Consider the following 21,434-nt stretch of genomic DNA (forward strand, 5'->3'; position numbering starts at 1 on the left):
CTGGGAGACAGAGTGAGACTCTGTCTCAAGAAAAAAAAAAAAAGAACGAAAGAAAGAATGAGATGGGAGGGGTCCCAGTGCTTGGTTGTCCTGTTGTCCTGGGCTGATTTTTGCCTATGCTAATGCGCAATACAGTGGCGTTCAGAGGAGTAAATTGATTCAGTGTAAAAATCTTACCAGCTGTTCTTAGCCTTATGTTTGGACAATGTAAATAAAATAATACTGTATGGATCTTTGCTCTTTTTTAAATAACATGAATCTTCAGTTTTCTCTTAAACTAATATTTTACCTTGTACTTTATATGACATCTGGACTGGGAGTTGGGGTCAGGTGAGATATTTGTGGTCTCAATATTCTTGATTTCATTTGAACACTTAACACTTAAATATATAAATAAAAACAAGTAAAATTTCACTACCATACACCCACAAAAATAAAAACAGCTCAGTGACAGTTATATTTTGGATCCCCAAGTAAAAATTCTTGGAGAATCTTTCTTTCAGAAAGATAGCATACATTATTCAGTTAATAGCCCTACAGCTTGTCATCTTTGTCTTTACATGTGTAGTGACAACAAGTTATTGCATACCATGTATAATCTGATAGGTAGATCACTTAAGAAAAGTTGAAGTTAAGAACAGTTGACGTCACTGGAAGATATATGAACTCTTTCTCATGCCACCAGGCAGCCTGTGACATGCTATAGAATCGTCTCCCTTAAAACGAGTTGTAAATGGTGACTTTTTGGGGATTTGATAATATTTTCTTGAACTTTCTGCAGAATTTGTACCTTTTAATAGACAGCAAGGATTTATATGTGGATTTCTTTATGTGGCTTTGGGTGGTTAGAGAAAAGAAGAGAGTTCTCGTGCTGTGGACCAAGAAGTTGCTGGGCAGTGCTGTGGCAGTAAACGGTGCATCTATGATTAGGAAGAGCTTTTGCATAAAACTTCTGTGTAAAAATGGTGGTTAGGTTTCCAGTGTATACTATAAAGAAGTAATTGTGCCTCATATATATCCCACTAGTGTTTATTATATTTTTGGAAATATGCAGGCTGAATTTTAAAGAAATGACTTACACATTTACTTTGTATCACAATCTTTTCATAAGTCAGAGACTGCCTTTGCTCAGTTTTATTAGCTGAGGAGAAATTGCCAGAAGTTAGGAAACTCTAAGTTTGTATAACAGGAGAGACATGTTTTGTTAGTATAAGACATTTTTAAATTATTGACTTTTATTTTTGATACTTGTAGACGAGATCATCAGATGTTCATTCATCTGGATCTTCGGATGCACATGTGAGTAGAAGGCAATCTTTGTCTTTTTTCCTTTAAAATTTAATTTCTCCTCATATGTATCCCTGTATCGATGATTTTACTTGACAAATAAATACGATTATATTGTATGTGCTTTTTTTTTTTACTCTTTTTTTCTAGGCGCCTTCCTTTTTTTTTTTTAATGTTCTACTTGCATAACTTAGCCTTCTCAAGCAATGTTAGAAACCTAGTATGTGTATTTCCTTATGATTTTTATTGTGTAAAAATCTGTACATACATAGGTATCTATACTTATACTTTGACTATGGAATTGCATTATACACATGCCTTTCTCACTGCACAAAACATATGTTGGAAATCCCTGCAGGTAAACTGTTACAGCTCTAATCTGTTCTTTCTTAAGGCATCATAATGTTCTGTGGTGGGGAGGTGCAGTTGTTTGTTATTTCTTTGTTGATGGGCATATATTTTTTGTTTAAAGCTTTCGAGTAACATTTTGGATAGATAATACTACAATAAGTATTTTTCTTATATACGTTATTACAGCAGTGTTCAAAGTGTAGTGTGAAGACCCCTGGGAATCACTGAGAATCTCTGAGAAGGGTCTGTGAATTCAAAACTATTTTGTAATACTGAGGCATTATTTATGCCTTTTTCACCATTTTGGCATTTGCACTAATGCAAATACAGCTGGAGGTGCAAAAGCATTCAGTGGGAAACTGTTGGCACTTCAGCACAGATCAAGGCAGTGACACCAGAATATACTTGTAGTCATTCTTCTCCACCAGGCACAATAATTTCACTTAAGAAACCAGCATAATTAGAAATAATTTTTACTGCTTGATGAAGCAGTAAAAGTTACTACTATTTTACTACTTCATCAAGCACTAAAAATTATTACTATTGTCTTCATCTTTTGTATAGTTCGTCTTAATATGCTGTGTGATAAAATAAGAAGTACGTACAACAATTATGCTTACCAAAATGTGATGTTTGTTTGAGTTGAGAAATGAAACTAGCTGCTTTTTTCATGAAACACCAGTTTTACTTGGGAGTGACTGACAGGCAAACTATGGTGAATCAGACTTGGGGATTTTGGCAGACATTTTCTTGAAAATGAAGGTAATGAACCTGTTACTTCAAGGAAAACAACTGTTACCAATATAAAATTCAAGCTTGTGAGTTAGAGTTATTGAAAACTTTCCCTGTCCTTAAGAACTTTTTTGATGAAATCAATGGTGATATTAAGGGATGTGATATTTTGATAATGTACAATGAAATTTGTCAATATCTGGCATGGCTTATTCCTAGTTTTCAGTGCTGTATATGTATGTATGTGTGGTTTGTTTTTTTCTCTTGTTTTACTTTTCCTGAAGATGGATGCATCTGGACCCTCAGATAGTGATATGCCAAGTCGGACACGACCTAAGAGCCCAAGAAAACATAATTATAGGAATGAAAGTGCCCGTGAAAGCCTTTGTGATTCTCCTCATCAGAATCTCTCAAGAGTGAGTATAGATAAGATAAGGTAAAGATAAGAAAGGATAGTTAATGATTTTAATCTGTCTTTGATTGAATTTAGTGGTCGAATATTTGGTTTTGTATGTGTTTCATCTTATTCTATTTGAAAATAGCATTCTTTTTGTATTTGGGATAACAGTAAACTCGTTTATGTAGGGACATCTTTTTAGCTCAAGTGTGAGATATTTCATTTTAGAGTTTTAAATTTTATTCGAAAAACAAAGTAATGTTTGGATTTAAAATGGCTAATTGTCAAGTTTATCTTTCCCCACTTAAACATTTATTGAACCAAGTGCGAAATACCAGTTACTGGAAATGCACAGATTATTGAAACACTATTCTTGTTCCCAGAGAGCTTATAGTCTCACTCTGAAAGCAAACAGGAGCAGGTGCTATTCACTCTAATATTAGAGTGCAGTGCCCGGGGTAATACAGGAACACAGAGAAGGAGCTTCTTCACTTTTAGATCTGTAAAGTGCTCTCAGGCTCTTTTAGACTTTTATTCTATGTCAAGTAATATTTTCTTGTGGTTAAATTTGTAACATAACACAGTCATCACCAGCCAGTATTAACCACTGATAACAAATTATTTTTCTTGTTTAATATTTCTAGGCATAAATATATTTTTACTTTGCCTAGATTTATAAGAACCCGTTTTAAAATATCCTGTTTTTAGTTACAAATTTTTTTTCATTTCTGCAAGAATTCTGTAAACAAACTTTTAAATGATTGCTTATATTGTTTATTTGAATAAATACTCCATAGTTTCCTTAGCCACATCTCTCTTGGGTATCTGAATTTAGCTCTTAGGGTATAAATAAAATTTGAGCATGGTAATTTTTCATTGGGTTTCATTTAATTCATATATAATTTTGCCACTTGTTTAAACTTTTGAAGTTGAAACCAAAGAGACTGAATGATGGCAAAACGATTTTCTTTCTATTTTGAGAAAATATATTTTGAATCCTCTCCTGAAACCCAATATTGACTTTTAGGTTATAAACTGCTTTATTTTTCTCAAAGGGATTTTAATATAAATTTAAAATAGCAGCAGTGTTACTCTTCTATTCTGCATCTCCCAAAGGCAAGCCTATTTAATGACTAGGGAATTTAAAGTCTTAATTTTGTAATTGGTTAGCTTCTCATTTTAGTAGGAGAGAGAGAAACCTTCAGATTTCAGTATTTTAGGTTGTATTTAATAAACATTTCCTACCTTTTAAGTTTATAAATCAAATGAGTAACTGATTGAACGAAAAGGTCTACAGACAATATATTCAGGCTATAATTTCAGAAGGAAGTTACTTCTAAGTTACATAAATGAAGACTTCATTAAAATAGTGTTTTCTTATATTTAAAATTGATATAGTTTTACTTGAGCTGAAACTTTAAATATTGTAGGTGATATTTTAATCCCAGCAAATAATGAAATTATGTTCATAAATATCAGTATTATTGATGAAGAATGAGGTAATGTACCAAATTATAAAAAATAAGTGATTTATAATATGTAACATAAGGGTGGTAGATGGTAAATTCCTGCCCTGGGACCATGGAAATGTTTGCCTCCCTTTGCCTACTTGAGGATCTGTCTTCTGTCATTGCAACTTTTCCCCAGAAACATCTGTACTTTCCCCCTCAAATGCTTTTATTCTTGTTCTAAGCGTTAGTGTCTGTCTCTTCTGTTTTTACCTTTTTTTAACATGACTTTTGCATGTTTTTGACCTTGAGCTAGTGAATGAAGACATTCTTTGATGAATACTTAACATCAGAGTCAAGTAAGATAGGCACCTGATGTGTAGAGTAGCCCCAGCTTTTCTTTACAATGAAATTTTAAAAAAGGGACTTAGTTATCAGTTGATGTGTATTAAAGTTTTAGATAGCATTAAGAATGTATATGTAAAGGTATGCTTTTTATTTCTTAGCCTCTTCTGGAAAACAAACTTAAAGCATTCAGTATTGGAAAAATGAGTACAGCTAAGCGAACTTTAAGTAAAAAGGAACAGGAAGAATTAAAGAAAAAGGTAATGTTGAAAATGTATTTTGAATTATCCTTGGAAACGAATGTGTCTGAGGGGTTAGTAAGTGTATTAGAGGAATGTTTCCTGAAGGTTCTTAACCTCTAGGATATTCTCAGCTCCGCCTCAGTCAAATCTGTAATACAACATATATTCCTAGGAGTCGAGCTTCTATCCTTGTTCCCTCACCCTATTTCTTTTTTCTTTGTTGTAGTTTTGGCTATTTTCTAATCTATTCTTTTTGTATAAGTAAAGTGTGTGTGTGTGTGTGTGTGTGTGTGTGTGTGTGTGTGTATACACATTGTACCCATTCCCCTTAGATTAATGATAGCATGCTTTATACAGTACACTTTTTTCCAACTTGCTTTTTTAACTTAACATTGTATCTCAGAAATTACCTCAAGTATATAGAAATACTCCTTATTCTTTTGCTATGGCTGTGTAGATATGCAATCATTTATTCAACTAAAATTCTATCGAGGGCATTTATGTTTTGTTCTCTTACCATTACAAGTAATGCTGTTACGGATAATGTTATGCATATGTTTGGTTTTTTTGCTAGTGTTATTTTTGGGTTATATTCTTATAGGTGAGATTTGGGATATATTCTTATAAGTGAGATTACTGGGTTGAATGATAAATGCATAAATGTAGTTTTTCTATACTTGTCATTGTCAAATTGCTCTCTGTAGGGGCAGTGACATGTTGCACTCCTGTCAGTAGTGTATGAATGAATGTTTCCCCATAGCACTGCCAGTAGAGGACTTTTGCCAATCTCCTACATGAAAAATGGTATCTCAGTGTAGTTTTACATTTGGATTTCTCTCATGAGTAAAGTTTAACAGTTTTGCTTGTGTTTGTTTCTGTGAACTGTCTGCTCATATCTAAACCATTTTTTTCTATAAGTTATATTAACACTTTGTTATACAAGGTACAATTTTTTTTCTCACTTTGTTAATTGTCTTTTTATTTTGCTGCTGGTGTTTTTCTCCATGCAGAAACTATTGTTGTACAATCAGATTTATCAGTCTTTCCCTATGATTTCTGGTTTTTCAGTTTTTTCCATTACCAGCTTATTAAGGAATTTCCTCATGTTTTCCTCTACTACTGAATGGTTTCTTTTTTAAGAATATTAAATCAGATTATTTTGTAGTTTATTCTGGTATGTGGTGTCAAGAATAGATTCATTTTTGTCTTTTTTCAAATAATTATTCAGTTATCTTAGTATCATTTATTGAAAAGTTTATCTATTTCCCGTTGATTTGAGATGCTCCTTTTATTGAACACTAAATTTCCACATGCTATTCGATTTTATTCTGTATTTTCTGTTATGTTCCATTGGCCTTTCTTCTGTTCATACATGTTTTGGGGACATTTAGAATAATTGAAAATATCAAGATTCTTCTGAGCTTTCCTTAATGCCACTTGTCAGTATATATTGCTGCGTAAGCTTCTAATACTCATGTTTTTGGTGATTTGAAAAATATTTATATTCACTGAATTAAATCATCATGCCTTGGAAACTTGGTAAACATTACTAGCAAAATACGTTTTCATATAGTCAGTTGTCATACAATTTGATGCTTGAGTTATCTCTAGACAAATTTACTAATTAATCTATACTTGGGCTCTTTTCTAGTTCTGCAAGTTGCCGGTAGAGGAGCAAAGCCTCTCTTGGTTTCATTAATTAATATTTAATATCTACTAAAGATTAGATGTTATTACTTGTTAGGACTGCTTAACCTGGGAAGGGAGGGTTTTCGTCCATATTATTCCTTGATGAATTTAGCCCTGTGTACATTGACAGTTTTTGTATTGTGTAATATTAATATTTTCATGTGTATTTAGGAGGATGAAAAGGCAGCTGCTGAGATTTATGAGGAGTTTCTTGCTGCTTTTGAAGGAAGTGATGGTAATAAAGTGAAAACATTTGTGCGAGGAGGTGTTGTTAATGCAGCTAAAGGTAAGTTTATGAAGTGTAACTGCTAATAAAGCATAACTGTATTACAGTTTTTGAGCAAGCCCCATCTTGGTTGAATGACTGCAGGTAGATAATTATGGAAGAAAGTTTGGTTGCTTTTGAATTTTACATTTTCTATCAGCACCCTCTAGTGGTTATATTAATTAGCAAAATAAATGGCCAAGTGTCAATGAGATGCTGAAGACAGATAGCTTTTAAACATATTTAGTCCCTTTCAGGTTTTAAGACAGCAGAGCACTTGTCACAAATTTTAATATGTGTCATAGTTTTGCTATGAAATGATTAAATTAGCATTATTGAGGTGATATTTGAATTTAATTTCATATTTGTTAATAGTGATGCATCTTAATACCAAAAGCATTTTACTAATTTTTACTTGTTTTTAAATAAAAAAGTAAAGAAAAATACTGCTAAATTAGTTTTGAAACTTAATATTTTAAATTTCAGAAGAACATGAAACAGATGAAAAAAGAGGTAAAATCTATAAGCCATCTTCAAGATTTGCAGATCAAAAAAATCCTCCAAATCAGTCTTCCAATGAAAGACCACCATCTCTTCTTGTGATAGAAACCAAAAAACCTGTAAGTCATACTTAAGTAATTGACCATTTATGTTCAGAGATGACACTGCCAGTGATACTTCCACTGTAAGCAAGACTTTGGCTTTTTTTCATTTTTGGTGGGGGCAGGGGTGGTAGATGTTAAGTTTTGATGCTTTCTAACCCAGTAATTTACTTAGATGAGAGATAATGAATTGGGACACATAGGTGATATTCTTTTTATGCTTTTTGAGCAGTGAACATTTGCTATTTATGCTCATAATATATTGCAAGTCAAAAATTGACTATATTGCAAGTCAAAAATGGACTATATTTGACTTGCAATGGGGTTGTCTTTTTAAGCATTTCTGAACTGAGGTATTTAAATTATTAGTATGTGTAGTGTATATTTCCCAGAACATGTTTGGAACATTTTGGGAATTACTGTCAGAATTAGTGACACAAAATATTCTCAGTGTTAGAAAAAAATTTTTTTTCTTTGAGGGTTTAGTTTTTATGGGAGATGGTAGACAGATGTGGGTCATGTCATTTGGAACCAAATGTGGTGAATAAATACGATTGCATTGAATAGTAAGCCTGGTTTTTTTTGTGTGGCTTAAAAAATATCTCTAAAAGCAATGAAAAAAAAACCCCAGCTTTATTGAGATATAATTCACATACAATACAATAAAATTTACCTTTTTTTTTTTTTTTTTTTTTTTGGAGACAGTCTCTCTGTCGCCCAGGCTAGAGTGCAGTAGTGTGATTACGGCTCCTGCAGCCTCAACCTCATAGGCTCAGGTGGTCCTCCCACCTCAGCCTCCTGAGTAGCTGGGACTACAGGCAATGTAGTCCCATGCCCAGCTAATTTTTTGGTATTTTTTTGTGAAAATGGGGTTTTGCCATTTTGCCCAGGCTGGTCTCAAACTCCTGGACTCAAGCGATTTGCCCACTTTGGCCTCCCAAAGTGCTGGGATTACAGACACCTGGCTAAAATTTATCCTTTTAAAGTATACAGTTGACTAGGTGCAGTGGCTTATGCCTGTAATCCTAGCACTTTGGGAAGCTGAGGCTGGAGGATTGCTTGAGCCCAGGAGTTTGAGACCAGCCTGGGCAACATAGCAAGACTCCCATCTTTACCAAAAAAAAAAAAAAAAATTATTTAAATAAAGTGTACAATTGAGTGGTTTTAAGTATGTTGAAAGTTGTGCAACAATCACCACTCTAATTTCAGAATATTTTTATCACCCTAAAAAGGAATCCCTACCCGTTATCAGTCACTCCCATTTTTTTTTTTTTTTCTATTAACTTCAGTCCCTGACAACCTACTAATCTACTTTCTGTCTCTTGATTTGTCTATTCTGGACATTTTTTATGGATGGTATTATATAACGTGGTCTTTTGTATCTGGCTTCATTACTTAGCATAATGCTTCAAGGTGCATCTTTGTTGTGGCATGAATCAGTACTTCATTCCTTTTTGTGGTTGAATAATACTCCATGTTATGGACATACCATATATTGTTTATCCATGCATTACTTAGTAGATGGACATTTGGATTGTTTCCACTTTTCTGCTGTTAGAAATAATGCTGCTGTAAACATTCATGTGTGGGCTTTTTTTGTGTGAACTTATGTTTTCAGTTCTCTTGGATACATGTATATACACACACCGAGAAGTGGAATTGCTGGGTCACATGGTAACTATGTTTAGCCTTTTGAGAAACTGCCAGTTTTTCCAAAGTGGTTGTATCACTTTACAGTCCCACCAGTAATGTATGAGGGTTCCAGTTTTCTCACATGGTACACTAACACTTTGAGAGCAGCCTGACCAACATGGAGAAACCCCGTCTCTACTAAAAATACAAAATTAGCCGGGCATGGTGGTGCATGCCTGTAATCCCAGCTACTCGGGAGGCTGAGGCAGGAGAATCACTTGAACTCGCGAGGCAGAGGTTGTGGTGAGCCAAGATCACGGCATTGCACTCCAGCCTGGGCAACAAGAGCGAAACTCCATCTCAAAAACAAACAAAACTGTTTTGTTTGAAAAGTTTATTTTAGTCATTTTAGTGTGTGTGAAGTTGTACTTCATTGTGGTTTTGATTTGCATGTACTTGATTATATTGAGCATCTTTTCATGTGTTTATTATTGTCCATTTATAGGTTTCTTTTGGAGAAATGTCTGTTCAGATACTTGGCCCACTTTTTAATTGGGTTATTTGTATTTTTGTTGTTGAATTGTAAGAGTATTTTACATCTTCTTGAGTCAAGGTTCTTATCAGCTATATGATTTGGAAATGTTTTCTGTTCTCTGGGTTGTCTTTGCATTTTCTTGATGGAAGCATGGAGGTTTTAAACTTTAATGGAGTCCAATTTATCAGTTTTTTTTCTTTTGTTTACGCTTTTGGTGTCATATCTAAGAAACCATCACTAATTCAAGATTATGAAGATTCATTCCTGTGGTTTTTCTCCCAAAAGTTTTATAGTTTTAGCTCTTACATTTATGTCCATGAACCATTTTGAGTTAATTTTTGTACATTTAGTATATGGTGTACAGTAGAAGTCCAACTTCATTTTTCTGTATGTAGATATTCAGTTGTCCAAGCACCATTTGTTGAAAAGATTATTCTTGCCTGTTAAATTATGTTGGCACTTCTAAAAGAAGGATTCCAAAAGTAGATTAAGAAGCAGTTTTAAAAGAGGATTCCAAAGATGTTACTTACTGTTCCAGTAACTCATGTCCTCCAGAGGTGATTTTTGAAGAATGCATATTTTTGGCAGTTACTTTCCATGGCAGTTCAGTTACTTCATGTTCATTAATTTCCCTGACTACTAGTTGTCATTTTAATTGTTTAATTGTATTAATAATTTGATTGTTATTTTGAAGGAAGGGGAAGGGAGGTTCAATTATAAGAAAAGCATTCTTTCTTTTTAATTTAAATAATTAGAACATATAATTTGTACTGAAATGATGTAAAAAGGCTCTTATTATTGAATCATTAGTTTTGCTTATCCTTTTGTTTGAAGTATAACTTGTCATATCCTTTATAGCCACTTAAAAAAGGAGAGAAAGAAAAGAAAAAAAGCAATTTGGAACTCTTCAAAGAAGAATTAAAGCAGTAAGTTTTATAGTGTGGAGAATAACTATCATAGGTGTATTGAGCTGATACATAAACAGATGCAAGTATAAGGAATATACTGTACCAGTTAGTTATTACTAACCAGTTTGCTATGAGATTGTTTTAGATATTATAATATTTGGTGGGCTATCTTTGAAAATAAATTAGCAGTTAGTCCAGCACCTGGGTTGCTTGCATTATGAAGATTCAGTTCAATTGATTTATTTAATGTCCAGAGTCCTGTTTGCAGTGGAAACAGTATACTCACTGGGATGGGAGTGAGGGGCAGTTAGACTTAGCAAGAAACAAATTCAGTGGTTTTAGTGTTTAATTTCCTCCTCACCTTTAAAGTAGGCTTTGTGTCCCATTGGTAGTATGATATATCAGAAATTTGCTCGTGGTTGTATTATAGCTGAGGGACCCTCTAATCTCGGTTATCAGTACCAGTATTTAATTACAGATATTTCTAGTTATTTGATGATAGTAATTTGATAAGCGCTATTCTGAAATGTGAATGAACAGATTTTGGCTCATTATAAGTGATTGTAAATATTTTCAACAGAATTCAAGAGGAACGTGATGAGAGACATAAAACAAAAGGCAGATTAAGTCGATTTGAACCTCCTCAGTCAGATTCTGATGGTCAGCGTCGTTCTAGTAAGTGGCATTTATTTTAATGTGTATGCTTGTGATTAATTACAGTAGTTGCCACCTTATCCATGGGGGGTTACATTCCAAGGCTCACCAGTGGATGTCTGAAACCGTGGATATATACTATCCTTTTCCTTACACATTCATAGCTGTGGTAAACATTAATTTGTAAATTAGGCACAGTAAGAGAGTAACAACAATAAGTAATAGAACAATTATAACAATATACTGAAATAAAAGTTATGTGCAATCCCAACACTTTGGGAGGCCGAGGTGAGCGGATTACCTAAGGTCAGGAGTTTGAGACCAGCCTGGCCAACATGGTGAAACCCTGTCTGTACTAAAAATACAAAATGAGCCGGGCATGGTGGTGCATGCCTGTAATCCCAGCTACTCAGGAGGCTGAGGCAGAAGGATTGCTTGAACCTGGGAGGCGGAGGTTGCAGTGAGCCAAGATCGTGCCATTGCACTCCAGCCTAGGCAACAGAGCAAGAGTCTGTCTCAAAAAACAAACAAACAAACAAAAATAACAGAGTTATGTGAATGTGGTCTCTCTTTTTGTCTCTCAGAAATACCTTACTGTAACAAACTGGGGGAAACAAAGGTGAGGGTAAGGGGGGACTACTGTATTATAAAAACTAATAATTGTTTTCTTTTCTCCCCTTTAAGTGGACGCGCCTTCAAGAAGAAATAGATCATCTGGTGGTAATACAGTTTTTTGCTCTTCTAATCGATAAATTTTCCAAACTTTATATTTTGCAGGTTATAATTCTTTTTTTCTTTCTGCCCTAGTTCTTGATGATTACGCACCTGGCTCACATGATGTAGGAGATCCAAGCACTACTAATTTATACCTTGGAAACATTAATCCACAGGTAATATTAAGTAAGATGAATGTTGATTGATATGCTTTATGCTTTTGGAAGAAAGCTACTTTGTTAGTCAAAAAAAAATCAAGATTCTGAAGCTGACAAATCTGATGGAATTGGATAGTCTTTAGAGTTGTCTTACTGGTATGGCCCAGGTTGTCTTGCCACATATTCTTGTTTCCTCTCTCAGTAACTAGATTGAACTCTGGATTTGAAATGTTTTACTAGGTGCTGATTTTATTATTAAATCAGGGTGTGACCATTGATGAATAATATTATTTTGAGACTATCCACTTCTGATGCATACTTGTTTCCTTGTGGAGTCCCTTTTTCTTCTCATAGTAGTAAACTACTCTTTGTGGTTTGTCTTTTATATTTTAATTTTTTTCCTGCATTGGTGCTGTTAATTATGGGGAATGTAGTAACGGTAGTATATAATATGCTATTATTAAAAATTATATTTTGCATATTTACTGTTACCTGTTTTCTCTGCATTTGATTACATGAGTAGTTGATTGTTAGAACAGATGATTAGATACTTTTTTTCTTCATTGTCAATACATATTTCCTCTTTAATTTAAGTGTACTAACCATGCCTGCTTGAAAAATGTTACTAAATGCCTAAACAAAACATCACTATAAAACATCTTACTTAGATCCAGGACCTTAAAACAAAGGAAGATAGGGAGTAAAAATGATTTTGATTTCTCCATCCACTGAACTTCCCCACCCTGGCATCTTAAATAAACCAGAATATTTATAGTATGAAATGATTTAAGAATGCCCACGCGGGATTTTACTTGTGTAGAGTTCCTGGTACTTAAATGGAAAGTTGAAGCGTGTCGCTATATTGCTTTTTATTTTGTAAAAACTACTTTGTTTTCTGAAAATAATTTTTTCTTTTCTCTTTTTTGCATAATAAAAATCTTTTACCCTTTTTAATAGATGAATGAAGAAATGCTGTGCCAAGAATTTGGAAGATTTGGACCGTTAGCCAGTGTGAAAATCATGTGGCCTAGAACTGATGAAGAAAGAGCCAGAGAGAGAAATTGCGGCTTTGTGGCCTTTATGAATAGAAGAGATGCTGAAAGAGCTTTAAAAAATTTGAATGGTAAGAACATTTTTATTATCCATTTATACAATTCAGATATTTCTTTGGTTTGGAAAAGTATTTATAAAAACTAGGAAGGATTGGACCTGAAATGGAGAGGTTAAAATGAAAATTATTTCAACTCACCAGAAAGATTTTATTTGGAAACTTCTGAGAGTTAACAAAATGACCTTTCATTTCTTTCTTGTAGGAAAAATGATTATGTCTTTTGAAATGAAGTTAGGTTGGGGTAAAGCTGTACCTATTCCTCCACATCCAATATACATTCCGCCTTCTATGATGGAACATACGCTTCCCCCACCTCCATCCGGACTGCCTTTTAATGCACAGCCTAGAGAGCGGTTAAAAAACCCTAATGCTCCTATGTTACCGCCACCTAAAAACAAAGAGGATTTTGAGAAGGTAATTTAAAAAATGGACATAAGGCCGCATCTAATTTGTAAATACTAAAGCTGTGGTAGTATTTCTTTTCAACAATTTTATAGAAAATGTGTGTGTAATTCTGTTTGGCAACTTTTAAAGAAATAAGTAGATGTGTTCCCTGCCTTAGCCCATGGAAACCCTATATTTGAAATACTAGGTCATATTTTTATTTGTGGCTACCATTCCTTTTTTGACCACTTGTTAAGTTTTTTTTCCTTTGTCCAGTGTTGTATCCAGATTTGCTTAAGTGTAGTAACTAAATTTACTTTGTTCTGAGAAAGTGATACTTTGTATTTGGTTAAGTGACATTTCAATTAGAAAGACTTCCTAAGTAGTTATTGTTTGGATGGCAGCTAGGTCTGAGGTATTAGAATATTTGAGAAGATTTATGTGGTTTTTAAAAAATAGTTAATCTAGTAAAAGCAAAGGGTGAGTATTTTCTTTTTAGTAAACAAAACCAACTTAATTTCAAGTTATAAGAATTTGTTGGTTCTATGATGAATTAATTACACTTAAAATGACAGGGCTGGTTTTAAAGGCTTGGGAACAAAGTAGTGAACTGTATGGTCAGAGGCAAACAGTTAATTATTTCACAAATTAAAATCTTTATCTGATAATTCTCAGTGTAGTACCTATTTCAGTGCATTGATGTGCATTCTGGCAGGAATGTTCTGATTCTTTGCATTTGGTGAACATTTATTGTTCACTGAACACATCCATTTGCATTTATGTAATTGCTTAGTGTATAATGACTTCAAATGCAGTGATTGCCTGCAAAACTTGTGATTAGATATGTAGTATTTTCAATGCATATGTATATTTTTGCTTGTTACTTGTTAACAATACTCACATATTCTATGTTTATTATCTGATGTGACTTCATATACAGACTCTGTCGCAAGCCATAGTCAAAGTGGTTATCCCAACAGAAAGGTACATGTTTTTCTTTATTATTACTGATCTAAATATAGACAATATCCCCTTCTGAATTTAAAAAGAAATGGTGTTGAGGAAAAGGTAGTATCTTGACTGAGCAATGGTTCCTTCCCAGTACTTTTTGGGGGGGATGTGTGAAATTTAACTAACTTTTGTATACTTTGCAATTTTATGTCAATATCTTTTTTTGTTTTTATTGTTGTCACTGTAGGGAATGTTTATAGTTTGACTAGTTAGAATGTATTTATTAGCTCTGATTTGGAGTCAGACAATAGACTATTGTCATGGGAAAATAGATGTTTTAAATGTATCGTAAATTTCAGATAACATTACAGTTTGACCCAATCGGTTGTTATTTTTTTCTGTTTTCTGAATTATCTGCATTTAATATATAATCTTGGTTTGAGTTCTCCTTACTGAAGGCATAGCTTTGTTTTTTGTTTTTTCAATTGATTTTAAGAAGAAATTCCTATTATTGTCATGAACACTGGACATACTAGAAACTTTCTTTTCATGATAACAAAGGTATTTGGAATTCTTTTATTTTCCTTTCTTCCTTTTTTTCTCTTTCAACACACTATTAAAGCAGAAGAATTCATGCTGTAGGTATGCTCTTGCTCAGTCAAGCTAAGCCTTTTCCCAAACACAGGAACACAACACTGGTTGAATAATAAATGAACACAAAAGAATACCAAATTCTCTTTGACATTGGCCTTGGTGAGCAACACCAGCTGAACTGTCTGCGGCAGCGGGGGACCAGGAAAACATCATGGGATGGATTGGGAAAGTATACAGTTTTTGACCAGACATTGGTACGATCGACTCCAATAAATGTGGTTTTATTATAACTGAGAGACAATTTTTTGTTTTTGTTTTTTTTTTGGTTATTGTTGCCCAGAATAAGATAATTACATTTTAAAATTAAATAATGCACTTTAAATATATCATCTTTTTGTACTACACTGTTTTATTCTAATAGAAAAGTCACCATTTTTAAAATAAACACAATCCTTAAGGAAGAAGAATGTGATTACAGTTCTTTAGTAATCTCGACATCAAGTTAATAACAATTAATTGTCAGATTTTGATTTTAAACATGAAACATTTTAAAAATACGTATAAACTTTTAATTTTCTAAAAATAGATTTATCAGTTACAAGCCTATTTAAAACTATAGTGGGTTTTTCACCACTGATAAAAGCATTCACAGGATAGTATTTTTGTAGCATTCAAAAAAAGCACATATCTAGTGGTAGCTTTACATGTATGTGGCTCAGCTTATTTCTAAACAAAATTTTGAGTGTGCGTTTTGCCGAAAGTCTTCACTCACCGTTAGGATGAATCCTTTGTTTTTAAACTTGCTAAACAATTTTCCTCTATCTTAAATGCTAAAGTCAAGTTGCTTTTGACTTAATTCACACAAGTTTCTGGATGTATAACATTTGTCCACCTAGTAATTAGTCTTATACATAAAATTTCCCTTAGCTTTAATTTGGCTCCTATCAGTGGGGAGTTTTGGAATTGAATCATAACTTTACATTATCTCCCTTCCTTCAAAATAATGTCGTTAACCATATGAATGCTGAAGAACTGCATATTTGCAGAGCAATTACTTCTGTGAAAGAGAAATAATTTTTAAATCGAAAATTAAACAATGTTTTTAGTTTTTTGTTTTAACAATTTGAGGTTGAATTAGTAGTTTTAAATGCATGATTTCCCCTTTGTAAAGATTTAAACTGTGATACAATTTTTTTTTACTTCCTTTAGGCTTAAATTTTTTTCACTATGGAGAGATTTCATTTTAAGTAGGTTTGTTTGAAAGCTATGAGAAAATAATTATAGTCACCATGAGATAGATTATTTTATTGTTCATGTACTCTGAAATAGGGCATTATAGAGCCACAAAAGTCTGTCTTGTTCTATAACTATATATTTATTTACATTCTAGCAGTTATATGAACGTAATTTGAGCTGGGAATGCTAAAGGTGTAATTTAGTGTGTGCCTTGTACCAAGAGCCAATATCCTTTTGCTTTTCCCGATTGTTATTTGCCGACTGTGTATGCTGGGGGACTGGTGAAATGAGAAATCAAAAGCAGCTTATAAATAAGCTGAGTCATTTTTGCCCGACACCATAATCACTGTCCAAAATTGTGTTTGGAGTCTAATAAAATATCACATGATTTTAGGACCCAGCTTCAGATAAAGACTTCCTGTGAGTTCAGTCAGTAAAATGACTATACTAAAAAATTACTCACATATGTTTATTTTTGGTAAAATATTGGAAAATAATTGTTACAGAAAATGGGAACGGCATCTCACCGTGTACCCCATTTTGCAATATTTTGGAAAGAGTAGTACTCCATTCACTTAAGGCTTTGGCAACATAATTTCTTCATTGATTGATAGTGTACAGGCATATCAATCTCTTGTTTTGGAGGGAAGAAAGATATATACAGGCAGAATTATCTATTTCATGAATTGTGAACTAGTTTGAAGTGTGGTCCAAAGGGATGTTGCCTCATTAAAGGTCAGATTTAATAAAAACTCCATCTGGTATGTGTACCAGAAAAACACAGGAGTTGGATGGATTTTTTATTAAATCAGGCCTTAAACTTGTTAAATAGTTTTGCATTTTTATAAATTATAGTCATGGTTATAACATTTCAGTAGCACCATAAAAGTGCTTGGTTTAGGAATTTTTTTTTTAAACTGAGATAGTGTGTAAATTTCTAGATGGCTGTAATAACATGCAGGCTTTAAGTTACTGATTTTATATATCAATATTTGCAGCTTTCCAATTAGTTGTGATTTATAATTTAATGTTTTACTTTTGGAAAATAAGTGACATTTAGAAAATTAAATATTACTATGAGGCTGTATTGTGGTTTCCTACCCTCCCTCACCTTTCCATCCCCTCCCACTTCCCTACTCCCGCTGCCCCACACCCTCTTAATGCACAAGGCATTAACATATGCTCCAGGTTACTTTTTTGGTATTAAATTCGGTGTTAGTCAGCAGAATAATCATTTTCTGCACAATTATAGTAACTTAGGTCAAGTGTAGTTTTATATAGTGGTAGGTCTGAATCCATTTTCTTTAACTGTGTTGTTGTTGTAGGAATTTGCTCGCCCTGATACATCGAATGATAGAGTTTGTTGTACGTGAAGGGCCAATGTTTGAAGCTATGATTATGAACAGAGAAATCAACAATCCTATGTTCAGGTGTGCATTTTTTAAAAATTGTGAAATATATGTAACATAAAATTTCCCATTTTAACTATTTTTAAGTATACAGTTCAGTGTCATTAAGTACATTCACATTGTTGTGCAACCATCACCACCATCCATCTCCAGAACTTTTTTCATCTTCCAAAATGGAAATTCTTTACCTGTGTAGCGGTAACTCCTCAGTCTTCTAGCCTGTTAGCCCTGGCAACTGCCATTCTATTTTCTGTCTCTTAGTAATTTCATTACTCAAGGTAAACTCACATGAGTATAATCATACAATATTTGTCCTTTTGTGACTGGCTTATTTCATTTAGCATAATGTCCTCAGGATTCATCTGTATTATAGCATGTATCGGGATTTCCTTTTTTAAGGCCAAATAATGTTCCATTATATGTATTTACTATATTTTATCTTCAGGCATGCAGTTTAAAACTACTTTTAATTTATTAGAATTAAAAATATTTCCAAGAATAAAGTTGTAAAAGTATGGGATTAGTTCTGCAATGGGATGGGAAGGCAGTTTTAGTAATCAGTAGAATGTATTGAGGCCAATTTTCCATCAGATTTTGATTTGGTTAATTAAATAGTATTGTTTTTAGCATTCTCTAGGAGGAAAATACATTTCATTATGCTTTTCAATGAAGGAATCATAAGTGAGATACAGTTGAACAAATGAGTTTTAAAATAAATTGCTTATCCTCTGAATCGTTGTGGTACTCTTAGACACTAGTTTAACACTTAAGTAGTGTAAAATCACTGCTTTTAATTATATATTGGGAAAATCTCTCCATTGCCAGACACAGTATCTGCCATGTAAGTGTTCAATGAAAATGATCATAAGACGCATGATGCATGCCTTCTGAGTATTAATGTCAGTCACTAAGGCAGTCTAGGGCTGCAGTAAGGGAATGGGGATAGGTAGTGGGTGGTAGTAGGTGAGATTCTCTTTAGGGATCTTTGTTTTTGTTTTATTTAGAACTAAATAGTCAAATAGTAGTTCTCATTTATTTATATTTAATTGAAGATAGCTCTTTGTTAAAGAATATGATGTTTAATGTTTGTTTGTTTTGTTTAGGTTCTTATTTGAAAACCAGACACCAGCCCATGTTTACTATAGGTGGAAGCTTTATTCTATTCTGCAGGCAAGTAGAATCAATTACTTTGTTAATTTTGACTCTGAGTAATTAGACCTTTATAATAACTCTAAATGTTTGTTAGGGAGATTCTCCAACTAAATGGCGGACGGAAGATTTTCGTATGTTCAAAAATGGATCTTTTTGGAGGCCACCACCATTAAATCCGTACTTGCATGGAATGTCAGAAGAGCAAGAAACAGAAGCTTTTGTAGAGGAACCTAGTAAAAAGGGAGCACTTAAGGAAGAGTAAGATATTTTTCCTTTCTATTATATATTCAGAAAAGTAACTGTAATGGTTGCTTTAATTAATGGTCTTATTAAGATGTTAACCCTAAAATAAATTGTTTTCACTTGTGAATGTTTAAAATAGTAACATCTTTCATCATGTGCTTTATAATTTTAAACATCTTAACAAGTATAGGTGTGTGTCCTCTTGTCCTTGACTTTTCCCCGGTAAAATTAGTGATGATCTCTTAAACATGATTGACTTCTTTCTTTAGCATTGGAGTACTTCAGATTCTTACAGAAATTATTGGGGGATCCCTAGAATTCTTGCTTCTCTGAATGCAACATAAAGAAGAAAAACTATTGTGTGGCTAGTGGGATCAGATTGTGGCTATGCAAAGCCTCTTCATGATAACTTTCACACTTGATTTGCAGTGTGTGGTGAGCTGTGAGATGGCCACCATGGAAGGATGTGTTGTTATTAGTCTCACTTAACAATTGTACAGTGCAGCTAGCTGGTTTCAGAAGCAAAAACATACTTATTAAATGTTCAGAGGACATCCTGTATACCTCATGGGAAAACATTGGCTAAAAGCATTTTTAGAATATAGAATTAAATACAGACATACCTAGTTTTATTGTGCTTTGACTTACTGTGCTCTGCAGATACAGTGTGTTTTATAAATTGAAGGTTTGTGGCAACCCTAAGTCAAACAAATCTGTTGTCATTATTTTTCGAACAGCATGTGCTTACTTCATGTCTCTGTCACATTTTCATAATTCTCACAATAGCTCAAACTTTTTCATTATTATTATATCTGTTATGGGGATCAGTGTTCTTTGTTTTGGGGCACCACAAACTATGGTCATATAAGAAGATGAACTTATCAAAAAAGGTGTGTTCTGACTGTTCAGTGACTAGCTGTTTTCCCATCTTTCCCTCCCTTTAGGCCTCCCTATTTCCTGAGACACAACACTATTGAAATTAGGCCAATTAATAATCCCACAATGGCCTCTTGAGTATTCAGGTGAAAGGAAGAGTCTCACTTCTCTCACATTAAATCAAAAGCTAGACTGATTAAGCTTAGTTAGGAAGGCATGTCAAAAGATGAGGTTGGCTGAAAGCTAGGCCTCTTGCACCAAACAGTGAGCCAAGTTATCAATGCAAAGGAAGAGTTTTTAAAGGAAATTAAAAGTGCCACTCCAGTGAACACATGAATGATGAGGAAGCAAAACAGCCTTATTACTGATAGAAAGTTTTGGTGGTGTGGATAGAAGATCAGACCAGCCATAGCATTCCCTTATGCCAAAGCCTAATCCTGAGCAAGGCCCACTCTCTTCAATTCTGTGGAAACAGAGGTGAGGATGCTCCAGAAGAAAAATTTGGAGCTAGCAGTGATTGGTTTATGAGGTTTAAGGAAAGAAGCCATCTTCATAATATAAAAGTTCAACGTGAAGCAGCAAGTGCTGATGTAGATGCTGTAGCAAATTATCCAGAAGATCTGAGGGCACTGATGAAGGTGGCTACAGTAAATCACATTTTCAGTGTAGACAAAGCAGCCTTTTATTGTGAGAAAATGTAATTTAGCACTTTTATAGCTAGAGAGGGGAAGTCACTGCCTGAGTTAAAAGCTTCAAAGGACAGGCTGACTCTCTTATTAGGGGTTAATGCAGCTGGTGACTTAAAGTTGAAGCCAGTGCTCATTTACCATTCCAAAAATTCTAGGACCGTTAAGAAATATGCTAAATCAACTCTGCCTGTGCTCTATAAATGGAACAACAAAGCCTGGATGACAGCATATCTGTTTACAGCATGGTTTACTGAATATTTTAAGCCCACTATTGAGACCTGCTCAATAAAATAATTTTTTTCAAAATATTACTGCTCATTGACAATGTACCTGATCACTGAAGATCTCTGATGGAGATGTGCAAAGAGATTAAGTTGTTTTCGTGCCTATTAACACATTATCCATTCTGTATCCCATTGATCAAGGAGTAATTTTGACCTTTTAGTCTTATTATTTAAGAAATATATTTCATAAGGCTGTAGCTGCCATAGATAGTGATTCCTCCAATGGGTCTGGGAAAAAGTCAGAAACCTTTTGGAAAGCATTTATCATTCCAAATGCCATTAAGAACATTTGTCGGCCAGGTGTGGTGGCTCACACCTGTAATCCCAGCACTATGGGAGGCTGAGGCAGGAGGATAGCATGAGGCCAGGAGTTCAAGACCAGCATGAGCAATATAGTGAGACCCCATCTCTATTAAAAAGAAATTTTAAAAATCTTAAAAATCCGTTTCAGTTTTTTTGCCTATAAAATAAAATCAACATTAACAGGAGCTTGGAAGAAGTTAGTCCCTCATGGATGACTTTGAGGGATTTAAGACTTCAGTAGAG

The 21,434-nt window shown here is 33.8% G+C and overlaps 1 protein-coding gene across 5 annotated transcripts in view; it reads left to right on the top strand.

The window, feature by feature from the left end:
- Window positions 1–21,434, top strand: part of U2SURP (U2 snRNP associated SURP domain containing) — a 53,724-nt gene that overhangs the window by 8,075 nt on the left and 24,215 nt on the right. Inside the window, exons 2-16 of one of the 5 annotated variants that reach the window (XM_024244156.3) lie at window positions 1,255–1,299; window positions 2,655–2,786; window positions 4,722–4,820; window positions 6,663–6,777; window positions 7,243–7,376; window positions 10,384–10,451; window positions 11,014–11,108; window positions 11,772–11,807; window positions 11,895–11,977; window positions 12,917–13,082; window positions 13,273–13,484; window positions 14,395–14,438; window positions 17,561–17,665; window positions 18,748–18,814; window positions 18,891–19,054. In XM_024244156.3, coding sequence (XP_024099924.1) covers window positions 1,255–1,299; window positions 2,655–2,786; window positions 4,722–4,820; window positions 6,663–6,777; window positions 7,243–7,376; window positions 10,384–10,451; window positions 11,014–11,108; window positions 11,772–11,807; window positions 11,895–11,977; window positions 12,917–13,082; window positions 13,273–13,484; window positions 14,395–14,438; window positions 17,561–17,665; window positions 18,748–18,814; window positions 18,891–19,054 — 1,565 coding nt within the window. 5 annotated transcript variants of the gene reach the window in all.

This window comes from Pongo abelii, chromosome 2 (genome assembly GCF_028885655.2).
Source record: "Pongo abelii isolate AG06213 chromosome 2, NHGRI_mPonAbe1-v2.0_pri, whole genome shotgun sequence".
NCBI classification, from domain to species: Eukaryota; Metazoa; Chordata; class Mammalia; order Primates; family Hominidae; genus Pongo; species Pongo abelii.